This window comes from Mobula birostris, chromosome 14, assembly GCF_030028105.1.
Source record: "Mobula birostris isolate sMobBir1 chromosome 14, sMobBir1.hap1, whole genome shotgun sequence".
NCBI lineage: Eukaryota > Metazoa > Chordata > Chondrichthyes > Myliobatiformes > Myliobatidae > Mobula > Mobula birostris.
The window spans coordinates 9,879,319-9,897,983 of record NC_092383.1 but is presented as its reverse complement, the minus strand read 5'-3'; the positions used below and the strand labels follow the sequence as shown (position 1 = coordinate 9,897,983).

Below are 18,665 nucleotides of genomic sequence, written 5' to 3'. Positions count from 1 at the left end.
TGGAAACTGCTAAATAAAAACTGGAGGCACTAGCGTGCCTTTTTCGTAAAGGCACTTGGCTGCTAGTCCCAGGACAGATCCTCTGATATGATAACACCCTGCAATTTAAAATTAGCAACCCACTCCACTTCCAATCCCCTAATGAGGACGGCCTCATGGACCTCCAGCTTCTTTCTCCTGTAGTTGATAATCGGTTTTGTTGACGTCAAGTGAGGGGTTATTGCTGTGGTTCCATTCAACTATATTTTCACTGTCCTTCCCATATGCTAATCTGGCACACCTTTGATACAGTTAACGACAGTGGTATCATCAGCAAACTCAAGTATGGTATTGGAGCTGTATTTAGCCTCACAGTCATAGGTATGAGACACAGGAACAGAATTGGGCCATTTGGCCCATTGAGTCTGCTCTGCCATTCCGCCATGGCAGATATATTATCCCTCGCGGCCCCGTTCTCCTACCTTTCCCCCATAACCGTTGACATCTTACTATCCAAGAATCTGTCAAACTCCACTTTAAATATACCTAATGATTTGGCCTCCACAGCTATCTGTAGTAATAAAGTCTGCAGATTCACTACTATCTGGATAAAGACATTTCTCCTTATCTCTGTTCTAAAGTGAAGTCCTTCTATTCTGAGGCTGTGCCCTCTGGCCGTAGACTCCTTCAATATAGGAAACATCCTCTCTATGTCCACTGCATCTAGGCCTTTCAATAAGGCAAGCAGAGCAGGGAGCTCAGCACAAAGCCTGAGATGTGCCTATGCTCTTAGTAATTATGGAGGAAATGTTGCCAATCCATACTGACAAGGGTCTGCAAGTGAGGAAATCCAGGATCCATTTGCACAGGGAGGTACTGATGCTTAAGTCTTGGAGTTTAATGATTAGTTTCAGGAGTATCCAAGGGAACAACTGTGGAAGAGATCCTGGAGCTTCATCTGGATGGTGCAGATGGAGAGGTTGGCAAACTTGAAAGGATTCAGCCTGAGCTTGTTGGGTTGTACAGCTGTAGTCAGGTTCTTGGGCAGTCAGTATTTCTGCTCTTGGTTGCCCCTTGGTGGTCAGCTATGGGAAGTGCAGGTGTTCGATCTGTAAAGCAGCCCACTAATGTATTGTGAATTTGTTTATTATTGTTACACGTGCCAAGATACAGTGAAGAGTAACACACACAAAACGCAGGAGGAACTCAGCAGGTCAGGCAGCATCTACGGAGAGGAATAAAGAGTCGACATTTGGGGCCGAAACCCTTCATCAGGACTCAGTGAAACAAGTGAAAGTCTTGTCTTGCAAACTGTTTGTACAGATCAAATCATTGCACAGTGCATTGAGCGAAAATAATGTAAAACAGTAACAATGCAGATTAAAGTGTAAAAGCTGCACAAAAAATGCAGTGGAGATAAACCAAGTGCAAAATCACAACAAGTAGGTTGTGAGGGCAAGAGTCCATTCTATCTGACAAGGGGACCATTCCAGAGTCTGATAACAGTGGCATGGAAACTGTCCTTGAGCCTGGTGGTGTATGCTTTCAGACTTTTGTATCTTCTGTCCAGTGGGAGAGGGGAGAAGAGAGAATGTCCTAGGTGGGAGAGGTTTTTGATGATGCTGGATGTGTAACTAAGGCGGTGACAAGTATAGACAGAGTCCATAGAGGGGAGGCTGTTTCCATTTGAATGTGGGGTTCCCATTCTTCAGGAGCCCCTTCAACAACCTGGACCCTGGTTCAAGCCACTCTCTCTGGAAAAAAAAGAGTTAAACTGTTGAACTCCTAATGTCTGTGGTTGAATAAAGTCCCTGTTACTGTTTCACCTTGGCACCAACCCCATCTCCCTTGAATCCCTTAATACCAGAAACCTATTGATCTCAGCCTCATTGACACTCAGCAACAACCTCGGAGCCCCTTGGCTAAAGTTCACGTCCATCTGAGTGAAGATTCTTCATACGATCTCATAAGAGATAGAAGCAGAAATAGGCCATTTGGCCCATTCAGTACAGGCCAGCATTCAATCATGGCCGATTTCTTTTCCCTCTCACCCCCATTCTCCTGCCTTCTCCCTGTAACCCTTACTATTCAAGGACCTGTCAACCTCCATTTTAAATATACTCAATAACTTGGCCTCCATAGCCATCTGTGGCAATGAATTCCACAGATCCACACCGTCTGGCTAAAGAAATTCCTCCTTATGTTTATTCTAAAGGGATGTCCTTCTATTCTGAGGCCAGGAGCTGGACTTGGTTGTCAGAGGCTATTTGAGGTGCACACCATTGGGAACATTTAATAGCTAATGAGAGCTTATCCCCACCATCACCCTCAGCCATAACAACCTTAAGCAACCATTAAAAGCCAGTTTAATTTATTCAGTCATTAAAGACTGATTTAAACACAAACCCATGCTTTCAATAGAAGGAACAGGGAGACAGAAGCTGACATCCCTTCTTCTAATTTTCAGATGTAGGGCAGCCTGTCTGGAGAGATAGGAGGCTGACGTCTCTCTGCTTTTGTCTTGTTGTCCATTGATAACGTTATCTGGCTAGAAAGTATGATCGTTCCAGGTACACAAACTGTTGGCTGCGTCCTGGAAATACCGCTTGGGGGGAGGGGGGGTGTTATTTCTATGAAAACAGATCAATCTGTGAGGATGGATTTGTGCTGAAACACTGTGGACAAGCAGCGACAGCAAATCTCAGAATGCTTTGTTCATTCACGTCTGTAAGATCAATGTCCTTCTCTGTTCTCACCGCAAATTCTTCAAAGCTGACAGTCATTTTTCTTTCAAGGTACTGTCCATGTCCCCATATACTACCTTGAGATTTATTTTCTTGCAGGCGTTCACAGTAGAACAAAGAAATGCAATAGAATCTATGAAAAAGTACAAAGACTGACAAACAACCAATGTGCCAAAGAAGACAAACTGTGCAAATACATGAAAAAAAAACACAAACAATAAATAAATGTTACTGAGGTCATGAGTCGTAGTGTTCTTGAAAGTGAGCCTTTTGGTTGTGTTTAGTGAACTTATCCCTGCTAGTTCAAGAGCCTCACACATCAAAGTTGCTGGTGAATGCAGCAGGCCAGGCAGCATCTCTAGGAAGAGGTACAGTCGATGTTTCAGGCCGAGACCCTTCGTCAGGACTTACTGAAGGAAGAGCTAGTAAGAGATTTGAAAGGGAGGGGGGAGATCCAAAATGATAGGAGAAGACAGGAGGGAGAGGGATGGAGCCAAGAGCTGGACAGGTGATTGGCAAAGGGGATATGAGAGGATCATGGGACGGGAGGCCCAGGGAGAAGGAAAAGGGGGAGGGGGGAAAAAAACCAGAGGATGGGCAAGGGGTATAGTGAGGGGGACAGAGGGAGAAAAAGGAGAGAGAGAGAGAGAAAGAATGTGTGTATGTAGATAAACAACGGATGGGGTACGAGGGGGAGGTGGGGCATTAGCAGAAGTTAGAGAAGTCGATGTTCATGCCATCAGGTTGGAGGCTACCCAGAAGGAATATAAGGTGTTGTTCCTCCAACCTGAGTGTGGCATCATCTTTACAGTAGAGGAGGCCGTGGATAGACATGTCAGAATGGGAATGGGATGTGGAATTAAAATGTGTGGCCTCTGGGAGATCCTGCTTTCTCTGTCGGACAGAGCATAGGTGTTCAGCGAAACGATCTCCCAGTCTGCGTCGGGTCTCGCCAATATATAGAAGGCCACAAATATAGAAGTTCAAGAGCCTGGTGGTTGAAATGCTCCTAAACTTGATGGTGTGGGACCTAAGGCTCTTAGTTGCAAGAAGAAAGCATGGCGTGTATGGCGGGATCCTTGATGAAGGATGCTGCTTTCTTCTGCTCAGCGCTCTTTGTAGACATGCTTGATGGTGGAGAGGGCTTTCCCGGTGATGGACTGGTCTGTATCCACCACTGTTTGTAGCTTCTCTGTTCCTGGGCATTGGTGCTGCCATAGCCGGCCATGATTTCGGTGAATTGTTTGGGTTCACTGAAGAAAGTATGTTTTGTGACGGAGGCTATAATATCCCCACTGAGCACAGCTAAATCAGACATTAGATGCAGTGGTGGAGAACTATGCAACTCTGTCTCTCTCACTGGAAAGCCATAGCATAGCGCAGTGGCTATGAATATCAAACATAAAATGGTACAGCACAGTACAGGCCCTTTGGCCCACAATGTTGTGCTGACCTTTTAACCAACCCCACAATCAATCTAATCCTTCTCTCCCACGTAGCCCTCCATTTTCCTATCATCTGTGAGACTATCTAAGAGTCTCTTAAATGTCCTGAATGTATCTGCCACTGATTCCTGAATGGACATTGAACCCGTGAACACTACCTCACTTCTTTGTTTTAATTTCTATTTTTGCACTACTTAACTATTTATATATATCAGTAGGCAGCTGCCAATCCCAGGGGATCATGGGTTTGCGCCTCTGGTGGACTGTGTTGTCTCCAGGGCGCAAGCCTGGGAGGGAAGGTTTGAAGAACCGGCTGTTGCCCATGCAGTGGGTTCCCCCTCTCCACGTCACTGGTGTAGTCCAAGGGAAGGGCAAACACTGATACAGTTTGGCACCTGTGTCATCACACTGTATGTACATCATACACACTGTAATTCAGATTTTTTCTATATTATCATGTTTTGCACTGTACTGCTGCTGCAAAGACAACAAATTTCACAGCATATGCCAGTGATATTAAACCTGATTCGGATTCTGCACCTACTATACTCTGTGTTTATAAACAAAAAAACAACAACAAATCAAATCTAAGTCTGACACCGCCCACTGCACTTTTCTCCAATCACCCTATATCATGTCCTCTCGTACTAAGCATTTCTGCCCTGGGAAAAAGGTGCTGGTTGTCCATCTTTGCTTCTTATTTTACACACCTCTATCAAATCGTTTCGTATCCTCCTCCACTTCAAAGCGGAAATCCCTAGCTTACTCACCCTTTCGCAATAGGGCATGCTCTCTAATCCAAGCAGCATCCTGGTAAATCTCCTCTGCACCCTCTAAAGCTTCCACATCCTTCCTATAACACAGTGTTATGTAATTATTTATTGAGATACTGCGCGAAATCGGCCCTTCGAGCCACACCACCTAGCAATCCCCTTAATCCCCTTAACTTAATCCTGGGACAACTTACAACGACCAGTGGACCTACCAATCGGTAGGTCTTTGGGCTGTGGGAGGAAATCGGAGCACCCAGACGAAACCCTCGTGGTCATGGGGAGAACGTAGAAACTCCTTACAGACAAGTTGTGGAATGGTTAAGTTACTGGAATAGTAATCCAGAGATTTTGGATGTGAGTCCAGATTGCAGCACTGAAGTAGGTCGAGTGAAAGAGACCACAGTGATGTTGTAGGTGGAATCCATGTTTTACTGGATATACTTAAGGCAGAGACTGATAGATTCTTGATTGGTAAGGGTTACAGGGAGAAGGCAGGAGAATGAAGTTGGAAAAAATGGCTCATGATTGAATAATGAATGGCCTAACAGTGGCCCTGTATCTTGTGGTATTATTGGTGGGAGTGGGAATAATTTGAGGGCATTAATTATGTTAGTGAATTGTAACAAGTTATAATAAACGTCAGTGATTTGGATTGTAATGTCCAGTAGATGCGTGTTAACAGCATTGGATTGTTCTTTATGTCTTGGTGTCATTTCCATCTGTGTACTAATCAAACTCTTCCTTGACCTAGTGGAGAGTCTACAGAGCCTCCTGTCTCTGAGCTTCGGAGGTGCCCTGGGGCAGCCGGCAGCCAGTATCCCAGAGCAAGAGGGAGCCCTGGGCCACGTCTCCCTGCCTAGGAGGGCAGAGACATTCGGAGGCTTCGACAGCCATCAGATGAGTGTGGTGAAAGGTACGTTCGTGTCGACCGAGCTTTGAGAGGTTATCCTTGTGTTGTCTAACAGAGGATTGTTAAATAGAAATCTTCTGTTCAGAGCCTTGTAGTTGTACCAACCACATTGGTCCTGATCAAAATTCAAAGTAAATTTATTATCAAATTATGTCACCATATATAACTTTGAGATTAATTTTTTTTGCTGGCATTCACAGTAGATCAAAGAAATAGAGTAGAGTCAATGAGAAACTACACACAAAGACTGACAAACAATGTGCTAAAGAAGACAAGCTGCACAAAGTTAAAAGTAAATAATACCGATAACACAAGTTGTAATGAATCCTTGAAAGTGAGCCCATAGGTTGAGGAATCAGTTCATTGTTGAGGTGAGTGAAGTTACCCACGCTGATTCAGGACCCTGATGGTTGAAAGGTAATAATTGTTCCTGAAACTGGTGGTGTGGGACCTAAGGCTCCTGTACCACTTCCTGATTTACGAAGACAGGTGTGTCAAAGGGCCCCGAAGGGTCATTGGGGACCCGAGTTAACCCAACCACAAACTGCTTCCAGCTGCAACCATCTGGGAAGCGGTACCGCAGCATAAAAGCCAGGACCAGCAGGCTCCGGGACAGCTTCTTCCACCAGGCCATCAGACTGATTAACTCACACTGACACAGCTGTATTTCTGTTATATTGACTGTCCTGTTGTACATACTATTTATTATAAATTGCACATTACACATTTGCTCAGAGATGTAATGTGAAGATTTTTTCTCCCTATGTATATGAAGGATGTAAGTAATAAAGTCAATTCAATTTAATTTAGTTCAATTCTGATAGCTGGAGCAAGAAGAGAGCTCAAGTGATGAGGATTCTTGATGCTTCTTTCTTATGCCAGCACTCCCTGTAAACGTGCTTAATGGTGAGGAGGGCTTTTCCTGTGATGGACTGGGCTGCATCTACTACTTTTTGTAGGCCTGTCCATTCTTGGGTGTTGGTGTTTCTGTGCTAGGCTGTGATGCAACCAGTCAGGGCACTCTCCACTGTGCATTTATAAAAGTTTGTCGAAGTTTTAGATGACGTGTTGAACCCATGCAAACATCAAAGAAGCACATACAACAAAAGTCATTCCTTTAGGAAGAGATTACATCTGAGGAGAATTCCCATATTGTTCCCTGGTCTGTACAATTCAGTGTTTTGGTGACTATTCAAAGTAAATTTATTGTCAAAAGTACATGCAGTATATGTCGCCATTTGCAACACACAAAAATAGTGGTGGAACTCAGCAGGTCAGGCGACAACTATGGAAATGAATAAGCAGTCGACGTTTTGGGCCGAGACCTTTCTACAGTACTGTCACTATATACCACCTTGTGCTTCTTTTTCTTGCAGTCCTTTACAGGAAAATAAAATACAGTAGAATTTAGGAAGAATGATACATAAACAATGACTGTTAAACAACCAATGAGCAAAAGAAAACAAATGGTGAAATTTACAGGCATGGGTAATACTAAGAAGGTCCTTCAGAGTGAGTCTGTGGGTCAGGGGTTCCCAACCATTTTTATACCGTGGACCCCCTCGGTTAATTGTAGGGGCTCCATAGACCCCAGATTGGGACCCCCTGCTGTGGGTTGTTCAGATTCCACTGTGCTCACTCTCCCCACTGTATTGTGCAGGACAGCGGGGATAAGTAAAACAAAAATATAAAATTCTGGCAAGTGTTTGCGGGGAAAGAAACTGCGGTTTCAAGGCCAGTGGCCCTTCATTGCCATTAGAAAAGGTTAGACAGCAAACACGTTTTACGTTGCAGAGACTGAAGGGTGGAGGTGTTGCTGGTGCTGTCGGACCGGCTGTTCTTTATCCAAACGTTCCTTAGAAGTCAAGAATGAGACATAAAACTTGGGTGGTTACGGCTATTCAATTGTGATACAAGAGCAAAGAACAAAGACGTAGCTGTCTCGTACTCAGACCAGAGATAAAGCACAATCTAGTGATAACATCTAGCTTATGAAGTAAGCACATTCAAGTGGTGTGGCACCTGCTGCAGAAAAGCAGAGAGGTTTCAAGAAAATATAGAATGAGTTATACTATAATTACTGTAAAATTAACTGAATAAATCAGAATCAGGTTTACTATCACCAGCATATGTCATATGTTAACTTAGTGACAGCAGTACAATGCAACACAGGATAAATATAGAAAGAAAACTGAATTACAGGAATCATATATTAAATAGTTAAATTTAAAATAGTACAAAAACAGAAATAATAAAAAAAAAGTGAGGGAGAGTTCATGGGCTCAATGTCCATTCAGAAACCGGACGGCAGAGGGGAAAAAGGAAATTATAGACCTGTTAGCTTGGCATCGGTGGTTGGGAAGTTGTTGGAGTCGATTGTCAAGGATGAGGTTACAGAGTACCTGGAGACATATGACAAGATAGGCAGAACTCAGCATGGTTTCCTTAAAGGAAAATCCTGCCTGACAAACCTATTGCAATTTTTTGAGGAAATTACCAGTAGGCTAGACAAGGGAGATGGAGTGGATGTTGTGTATTTGGATTTTCAGAAGGCCTTTGACAAGGTGTCACACATGAGGCTGCTAAACAAGATAAGAGCCCATGGAATTACGGGAAAGTTACATACGTGGATAGAGCGCTGGCTGATTGGCAGGAATCAGAGAGTGGGAATAGAGGGATCCTATTCTGGTTGGCTGCCGATTACCAGTGGTGTTCCACAGGGGTCCGTGTTGGGGCCGCTTCTTTTTACATTGTACATCAACGATTTGGATTATGGAATAGATGGCTTTGTGGCTAAGTTTGCTGATGATACAAAGTAGGTGGAGGGGCCGGTAGTGCTGAGGAAACAGAGAGTCTGCAGAGAGACTTGGATAGATTGGGAGAATGGGCAAAGAATTGACAAATGAAATACAATGTTGGAAAGTGTATGGTTATGCACTTTGGTAGAAGAAATAAACAGGCAGACTATTATTTAAGTAGGGAGAGAATTCAAAGTTCTGAGATGCAATGGGACTTGGGAGTCCTCGTGCAGGATACCCTTAAGGTTAACCACCAGGTTGAGTCGGTGGTGAAGAAGGCGAATGCAATGTTGGCATTCATTTCTAGAGGAATACAGTATAGGAGCAGGGATGTGATGTTGAGGCTCTATAAGGCACTGGTAAGACCACGGGGTACTGTGTGCAGCTTTGGGCTCCTTAATTAAGAAAGGATGTGCTGATGTTGGAGAGGGTTCAGAGAAGATTCACTAGTATGATTCCGGGAATGAGAGGGTTAACATATGAGGAATGTTTGTCCGCTCTTGGACTGTACTCCTTGGAGTTTAGAAGAATGGGGGGGACCTCATAGAAACATTTCAAATATTGATAGGCATGGACATAGTGGATGTGGCAAAGTTGTTTCCCATGGTGGGGGAGTCTAGTACGAGACGGCATGACTTAAGGATTGAAGGGTGCCCATTCAGAACAGAGATGCGAATAAATTTTTTCAGCCAGAGGGTGGTGAATCTATGGAATTTGTTGCCACGGGCAGCAGTGGAGGCCAAGTCATTGGGTGTATTTAAGGCAGAGATTGATAGGTATCTGAGTAGCCAGGGCATCAAAGGTTATGGTGAGAAGGCCGGGGAGAGGGACTAAATGGGAGAATGGATCAGCTCATAACAGGATGACGGAGCAGACTCGATAGGCCAAATGGCCAACTTCTGCTCCTTTGTCTTATGGTCTAAGCTGTTCCTGAATCATTGAATGTGTGCCTTCAGGCTTCTGTACCTCCTTCCTGATGGTAGTAATGAGAAGAGGGCATGTCCTGGGTGGTGGGGATCCTTAATAATGGATGCCACCTTTTTGAGACACTGCTCCTTGACGATGTCTTGGATACAACAGAGGCTAGTACCCAAGATGGAGCTGACTAATTTTATTACACGTATATATGTGATTATATAAAAATTACACGCAAGCATAAGAAGTCTGCATTGCAAACACTTTAAGCCTCTTTTTATGATTCTGTTTACATTGTAAATACATGTTGTTATTAATGCACATTTTATTCCCTATCTGTATTTAACCATTCAGTTCATTTGTTATATAATTTATTCTTATCATTGTTGAATGTTGTTCTGGTTGCATGTGGTGCCAACACAGCACAGCAAATACCTAATGCATGTAAATTTATTGGTGAATAAAGTTAATCACTGATCCTTGAAAGTTTAACTACAAGAAAAATACTCAAAATATAACAATTCTACACCTGAGCATGTTGATATGCTAAGGTATTTTGAGATAAGGGAGGAGGTAGTGTTGGTTCTCTTAAGGAACATTAAGTGGATAATTCCCCAGGGTCAAATGGGAGATACCCCCAGGTTACTGAGGGAGGCAAGAGATGAGATTGCTGGGGCCTTGGTGTCTAGCCACAGGCAAGGTCCCAGAGGACGGGCAATTCGCTAATGTTGTTCCATTGTTCAAGAAGGGAACGAGGGATAATCCTGGAAATCTGGGACTTGTTCTAGCTGGAGGTCCGTGATTAGTGGTGCTCCACAGGGAATTGTAATGGGATGTCTGCTGTCTGTGTTGTATATAAATCACCAGGATATAGAGGTTAGTAAGTTTGCAGACAATAGATTGGTGATGGTGTGGATAGCATAGAAGACTAGCAAGGAACGCAGCAGAATATACAAACGTTTGTATATGTGGGTGGAGAAATAGCAGATAGAGTCTAACTCGGCCAAATGTGAAGGTGAGAGCCAGTACACTCTTTACAGTGATGATGAGCAGAGACAATGAACCTACCAACACTCTCTCCGTGTTTTTATTATTATGTATTGCAATGTACTGCTGCCGCAGAACAACTAATTTCATGACATATACCAGTGATACTAAACCTGATTCTGATCTGGAGGTTTACCGGGATGCTACCTGGCTTAGAGGGCATGTGCTATAATGAGAGTTTGGAAGAACCTGGGCTGTTTTGTCTGGAGTGGCGGAGGCCGAGGGGATATCTGACAGAGGTTTATAAGGTTATGAGAGGCACAGAGAGAAACAGAAAGTATCATTTTCCGACGGCTGGAAGGTCTAATACCAGGGGGCATGCATTTATGGTGAGAGAGGATAACTTCAGAGGAGATGTGAGGGGATTTTTTTTCCCCCAGAGAATGGTGGAACGTGGATGCCTCAGGTGGTGGTAGAGGCAGATAGATTAGGGATTTTTAAGAGAATGTGAATGTGAGGAAAATATAAGGAGATGGACATTGTGTAGGCAGAAGAGATTAGTTGCCATTTGATTTCTAATTTAATTGGTTTGGCACAGAGGGCCCGTTTCTCGGCTGTACTGTTCTGTATTCTATGTTCTAATCCAACAACCAATGGGTGGGGAAAACACCCCAAATAAAAGAAAGATAGGCTTAATTTAAATTTTTACCCAAAAGAGTCACAGTTCCAACATTGTAGCACTCGGCATGACATTCCTGTGGTCAAATCTGTTTGGTGGGTCTTGAACCCAAGACCTGCTTACTCAGAGAGCAGAGTGCTACCCAGTGAGCTACCACTAAGACTAGGTAGTTCTGCTGTTATTAATTATTTTATTTTCAGGAGTGTACCTCTCTGGAAAGCTCCCTGTGGTGTCTCACTCTGTTGAATAATTGGTAATGTGCCATCTCTTAAAGGTGGAGAGAGAGATGAAATGGAAGATGGGCAAGACCTTCGCAGGACAGAGTCCGACAGTGTTTTGAAGAAGGTGAGTCATCCGTCACTGTAGAAACCCTTCCTTGCCTCCAGTGAAAGCCTCTTTTTCAGCTGCACATCAGCAAAAATATAGTGTTCTATTTACACCCTTGGGCAATGTGTGTGTGTGTGTATACACGTATATAGTGCCTAAGGCTTTTACATAATACTGTAGTATTTAATATGTATTGCACTATACTGCTTCAATCAAAACCAAAATTCATGACATATGTAAGTGATGATAAACCTGATTCTGATATGGGTCTGTATTGTGGACTGAGAGTGGGAAGGGGGCAGGGAGAGGGGAATCATGGTTGGGAAAAGGGGAAGGGAGAGGGCAGGGAGCGGGAAGCACCAGAGAGACATTCTGTAATGATGGATAAAGAAATTGTTCGGAATCAAACAGCTTTGCCTGGTGTCTCAGGGCTGGGTGTGTCTGCACCCACACCACACCCAACACCCCCGACCCCCTCACTTGTGGCACTCCTGCTCTGCCACCTGTCCCACACCCCTCCCGTGGCACTCCCAGTGTCGCCATTCCCAACATCCTTTTTGCCCGCCACATTTACAAACTCGCTCCACGTTGACGAATACAGTACTGTGCAGAAGTCTCAGGCACCCTAGCTATATATATGTGCCACGCACACAAAAAATGCTGGTGGAACGCAGCAGGTCAGGCAGCATCTATAGGAAGAGGTGTAGTCGATGTTTCGGGCCGAGACTCTTGTACCTCTTCCTATAGATGCTGCCTGGCCTGCTGCGTTCCACCAGCATTTTTTGTGTGTGTTGCTTGAATTTCCAGCATCTGCAGATTTCCTCGTGTTTGCTTATGTGCCTGAGTATTAATATGTTTATAATCAATTTATTTGAAATGTTAAAAGAAAAATAAATCTAGGTGGTTTTTAGCTTCATGCTAGAGATGAATCTGCAAATCCTGGAGACTGTACAGTATTCCTGGAGAACTGGCAAACTTGCTGTTAATGGGATCTTATGCTTCCCCTCCCTCCCTCCCCTGTGCAATTTTAACTTCTGGCTTAATCTGCCCGCTGGTGTTCAGACGTGAGCTCTGCAGCTAAAGTTCGTGAAGCTCCATGTGTGATGAAAGATACTTGCAAATTCCTAAACATCATCCTTGCTGCATTTATTTAAAATGATTAATACCTTGACTTGTATCTTGATGTGCTTATTACAAGCATGTTTTGTGTAAGATGGATTGCTTCTTTGGATAATAAGAGTTTACTGTGAGGGAGATCCTTTGGAAGAGGCCAAAATCCTCTGGTTCAAGGTAAATTGAAAGGAGACATCTAATTGGTTGAGTTTAGGGCTGTTACGGTTTTAAGTTTGTTATAGATTAAGGAGGATAGCTGGAGGGAGATAAATTCAAACAAGGTCTAAAAGCCCAGAAGTGTAGCTATATTTATGTAATGCAGGTTGATGGAGAGACGTCATGATCCAGAATGGTGGAGGGAGGCTTGAAGCGCGTGCTCCTGAATCCTGTGTTCTCACTGCTTCAGGAATCAGACTGCCATTAAAATAAAAATTACAGTTTTTTAAAAATCTAGAATCACATCAGAATCAGGGTTTATCATTGACATATTTGTCAACTTGGAACAGAGACTGAGTTTGAGGATCTGACGGGAGCACGGAATGTTGGGAGTGGTGAGGGTGGAGTGCCGCGGGAAGGGTGTGGGGCAGGTGGCAGAGAAGAATAGTTACAGTCATAGTGATGCTTTATTGATCCCGGGGGAAATTGGTTTTCGTTACAGTTGCACCATAAATAATAAATAGTAATAAACCATAAATAGTTAAATAGTAATATGTAAATTATGCCAGGAAATAAGTCCAGGACCAGCCTGTTGGCTCAGGGTGTCTGACCCTCCAAGGGAGGAGTTGTAAAGTTTGATGGCCACAGGCAGGAATGACTTCCGATGATGCTCTGTGCTGCATCTCGGTGGAAGCATGAGTGGCAGGGGGTGGCACCGCTGTAGACCTGAGACAGCAGGCAAGCTCATTCGATTCCAAACATTTGGTTTATTGACCATTATTGAATGTCTCTGTGTTGCTCCCTGCTCCCTCCCCTCTCCCTCTCCCTTCCTCTTTTCCCAACCATGATTCCCCTCTCCCTGCCCCTTCCCACTCTCAGTCCACAATAGAGACCCATATCAGAATCAGGTTTATCATCACTCAAATATGTCATGAAATTTGTTTTTGTTTTGCATTAGCAGCAGAGGTACATAAAGTTACTACAGTACTATGCAAAAGTCTTCGACACCCGAACTATACATATGTGCCTAAGGCTTTAGCACACTGCTGTATATCGTGAAGCTTGTTGTTTTGCGGCAGCAGTACAGTGCAATACATTAATAAATTACAGTAAGATATACAGTATATATTAACTTAAGTAGTCTAAAAGGACAGCAAAAAATAGTGAGATGGCATTTATAAGGAGAAGAGGGCATGTCCTGAGGGATGGAGATCCATAACAATGAATGGGTGCCACCATTTTGAGGCATCGCCTTTTGAAGGTGCCCTCGATGCTAGGGGGAGGCTTGTACCCAGGGTGGAGCTGGCTAAGTGTGTAAACCTCGGCAGCTTTTTCCAATCCTGTGCTGTGGCCCTCTATACCAGATAGTGATGCAACCACGAATTAGAAACTGCACAATGTACCTCCTATCCTTATTTAGAGGGCCTCCCTGTAGAATACTGGAGATTAATGACACTCCATCATTGATTTTGGATGTGCAATTTTTAGCAGAATGCAAATTACTTTTATTCAGAAGTTTACCAAAACTGTTACAAGGTCTCAACTCAATATTTTGCCTTTCCTTTCAAAGGGGCTGATGGCCAATTTGCTGCTGCCTATCAGAAAAAACGAGGTAAGGCTAATTTTATGTTGATGTGTACATAAAATGCATTAAAAACTGAACCTTTAGGCTGTTTATGGTCAACAGAAGATTCAAGATTGTTTATGGTCATTTTTCAGTAAACGAGTGCAAGGGAGAACTAAATAATTGTTACTCTGGATCTGATGCAACATTTAAAAAATGCTAAGCATAAAGAACACAAGAAAAAACAATAAGAATATAAATATGGAAGCAATCCTACGAAATACTGTTTTATACATTGACCGAGTGTATGTACATAATGTGACGTTCGTTGATGTGTATGTAGGGGTGGGTTAATGACTGGAGGTGTTGATCAGCCTGATGGCTTGGAGGAGGTAACTCTTTTTGTGTTTGGTGGTCCTGGTATGAACTGGGTTTGTTATAAATTACTGTGTATTATGTATTGCAAAGTAAGAGGTTTTTAAATCCTCTGAACTAAAAGCCAAGCAATAACTCACCATTTCTGCGACTGAATGGCGCCCCACACAGACTTCCAATCTGCGCCTTGTAAGGCATGAAAATGCCCGACTCAGGCCTCTCATGGTCTGAGTCGACGTTCCCTCCCCTCCCCTCCCCTCTGTGACTGAAAAAAATCTGTGCTGGGTTCCCCAGTTCTGATTATCCATGTCATCCCAAAGAGCAGACATTTCCTATATTGCAGCTGACTTGGGTGAAGTCCATTCACAAAATAAATCTCACAGCATAGTTTGGTTGTGGCAGCCCTAGCATTATCACCACATTCCTGCACTCCCAGCCAGGGTAATCCTATAGCCAGTCTCGGGGAAAAACTCCTTTTTTTAAAATCAGCATCCAGATAGATCGGGATGTTTCTGTAACGGGTTGCCAGCAAGTGATCTATGGGTGAACAGCCAAATTGAGGAGAAATGATTCAAGGCCATTTTATTTTGGTTTTGCAATTGGTTATTATTGTCACATGATACAGCGAGTCAAATATCATTGGTTTATTTTTTCTTCCTTTCTTTTCAAATCTTTTTATTATTATTATTATCCAAAATTTACAAGAGTACATCGAAGTAAGCAACACTTACAATGTCTCAAAAAAAAGTACTATTATAAAGATTGAAAAAAATTTTGTGATTAAAAAACCCTACTAAGCAAGAAAAAAGTGAGAAAAAAAACCCCATTAGGTGTTCAACCCCAGAACATCAAACTGCCAGCAAAAAAAAAAAGTACCAAAAATTTACAATTAGATTGTGGAGGAAATCTATCAATTAACTCAAATGATAATAATGAGCAAATGAACCCCATCTTTTCTCAAGATCAAACATAGGTTCAAAGGTTCAACTTCTAATTTTCTCCAAACTAAGACATAGCATCACTTGAGAGAACCGTTGTGACAAAGTGGGAGCTGATGTATCCTTCCACTTCAACAAAATGGCCCTCCTAGTTATCAATGTAACAAATGCAATAACGTGTTGGTCAGACAGAGAGATACCATGGATATTTTTGAGGAATTATTCCAAAAAGCACAGTTAATTTCTTAGTTTGTAAATTAATTTTAAGTGCTTTAGAAATTGTCAAAAAAACTGACTTCCAGAACTGTTCCAGTATAGAACAGGACCAAAACATGTGTTTTACATCTGGTTTATTTCTTTTATTGAGGTACAGCACGGAATAGGCCCTTCCAGCCACGTCACCTAGCAACCCCTGATTTAATCTTGGCCTAATCATAGAACAATTTACAATGACCAACTGGTGTGTCTTTGGACTGTTGAAGGATACTAGAGCACCCAGAGGTCACGGGGAGAATGTACAAACTCCTTACAGGCAGTGGCGGGAATTGAACCCAGGTCACCTGCACTGTAAAGCATTGTGCTAACCACTATGTTACCGTGCCACCCCATATTATTGTCACGTGGTTTATGATGGTCACATGATTCAGTGAAAAGCTTTTGTTTGCTTTCATCCAGACGGATTACTCCCTGCATTAGTACATCCGTCGTCATCGTCATTACGTGCCGTGTCAGTAGATATGGGCTCATGATCATGATTTTTGTGGCAAATTTTTCAGCAGAAGCGGTTTGCCACTGCCACTTTCTGGGCAGTGCCTTTACAAGGCAGGCGTACCCCAGCCATTACCAATACTCTTCAGAGATTGTCTGCCTGGCATCAGTGGTCGCATAACCAGGACTTGTGATCTGCACCTGCTGCTCATAACACCACACACTACCTGCTCCTGCAGCTTCACCTGACCCTGACTGGGGGGGCTGAGCAGGTGCTACACCTTGCCCAAGGGGGACCTGCAGTCTAGCGGAGGGAAGGAGCACCTTACACTCCCTTTGGTAGAGACGTATCTCCACCCACCACCCAATAAGTACGTTGAGGTAGTAAAAGTGAAAACAGCCGGCAAAATATAGTGTTACGTTTACAGGGAAAATGCAGTCGACGAAAAAAGTGCGAGGGCAACATTGGGGTAGATTGAGAGATGGAGGGTTCATTTTTAGTGTCTCAGAGGTCAGTTCAAGAGTTGGACAACAGTGGGACATAAAGTTCTTCACAATCGGAATCAGGTTTAATATCACCGACATAAATCATGAAATTTGTTGTTGTGCAGCAGCAGTACAGTGCAATACATAGTAATAAAAACTGAATTAACTATAAAAAAAATAAAATAGTTAAACTAAATAAGTAGTGTTCACGGGTTCAATGACCATTCAGAAATCTGATGGTCAAGGGGGAAAAAGTTGTTCCTGAATCATTGTGTGTGTGACTTCAGGCTCCTGTGCCTCGTTCCTGATGGTAGCAATGAGAAGAGGGCAAGCCTTGGGTGATGGGGGTCCTTGATGATGGATGCCGCCTTTTTGCGGCATCGCTCCTTGAACGTGACCTGGATGCTATGGAGGCTAGTGCCTGGTGGTACATACTCTCAAGCTTTTCTGTCTTCTGCCTAACTTAAGGGAGGGAGAAGGGAGAACAGGGCAGGAGGAGTGCTTGATTGAGTTGTCTACAGGAATGTAGACCGAGTCATTGAAGGGAGGTTGGTCTGCGTGAGAGACGGGGTTGTGATCACAGCTCTTGCAGTCTTGGCACTAGTAGTTGCCGTACCAAGCTGTGATGCATCAGGATAGGATTCCTTCAATGGTGCATCTGTAAAATATTCTTTAGATTTTTAGCTTCCATTAATGTCAGAGAATGTGTACAGTATAAAACTTGAAGTTCGTACTCTTCACAGACATCCACGAAACAGGAGACCCCATAGAATAAATGAAAGAACAACGAAGCCCCGAAACCGCCCCCCCCCAACCACCCTTTGCAGCAGCAAAAGCATCAAACATCGCCCCCAACCACCATGGAAGCAATAGCAAAATCCCCCAAAGAGACCTTGATCCAGACTCCATCAAAACTACAGTCCATAACCCAGCACTCCAGTATCTCAGACAGCCCCTCTCTCTCTCCAGCAAAGGAGAGAGAGGCTGCTCCTACTACGAGAGCAGAGACCAGCACCTTGCTGTTCCCATACTACAATCGTCCGCGCTTTTACGTTGCTCTTTAATTATCTGGAAGGGCAGGACTAGTTTATTTTGGGTGAACTCATAACTTGCTGAATGATGCAAAAACAAGAAAGGCAATTTAGTGCTCAACAGAGACAAATACTCAATGTTTATTACAGTTTGGGGTTTAGAAACTAGGATACAGGAATAACATTGGAATTCACTGCCTATGTGTAGTGGGAAGGGTAGTTTTTTTTTAAAAGAGAGACAGCATGGTAACAAGCCATTCCAGTCCAATGAACTCTTGTGGCTCAATTACACCCATGTGACCAGTTAATCTACAAACTCACATCTTTGGACTGTGGGAGGAAACTGGAGCACCCGGAGGAAACCCATGTGTTCACGGGACAAGGGTACATACCATCTTCAAGACGCTGGCAGGATTAAACCCGGATTGCTGGTTCTGTGGTGTCATTATGCTAATAGCTGTACCCACTTCTTGGGATATCAGTGTGGCACAGTGAATTTAATAACATTGGTTTGGAGTGATATTTGAATCTCTCAAGAGTTTAGTTTTAATCTCATCTTAGGCTCATTGTTTTGTTTTTCAGCAAGTGCTTCAGAAGGTTCTAAATCTACAGCAGCTGTTACTCGGGTTACAGGTGAGTTTATAGCATTTTGCCCACAGTGACAATTATTGAAGCTGCCGAAGTGAACAGTCACAAGGGAGGGGTTCCACACTACCCTAGGACACCAACAATTATAT

The 18,665-nt window shown here is 43.4% G+C and overlaps 1 protein-coding gene across 5 annotated transcripts in view; it reads left to right on the top strand.

Moving 5' to 3' along the window:
• The window catches only part of akap13 (A-kinase anchoring protein 13), a 561,754-nt gene that overhangs the window by 530,421 nt on the left and 12,668 nt on the right, over nucleotides 1-18,665 (top strand). For all 5 annotated transcript variants that reach the window (XM_072278084.1, XM_072278087.1, XM_072278081.1 and 2 more), the window contains 4 exons: nucleotides 5,693-5,854; nucleotides 11,505-11,575; nucleotides 14,397-14,438; nucleotides 18,511-18,561. In XM_072278084.1, coding sequence (XP_072134185.1) covers nucleotides 5,693-5,854; nucleotides 11,505-11,575; nucleotides 14,397-14,438; nucleotides 18,511-18,561 — 326 coding nt within the window. The remainder of the gene's footprint in view (nucleotides 1-5,692; nucleotides 5,855-11,504; nucleotides 11,576-14,396; nucleotides 14,439-18,510; nucleotides 18,562-18,665) is intronic.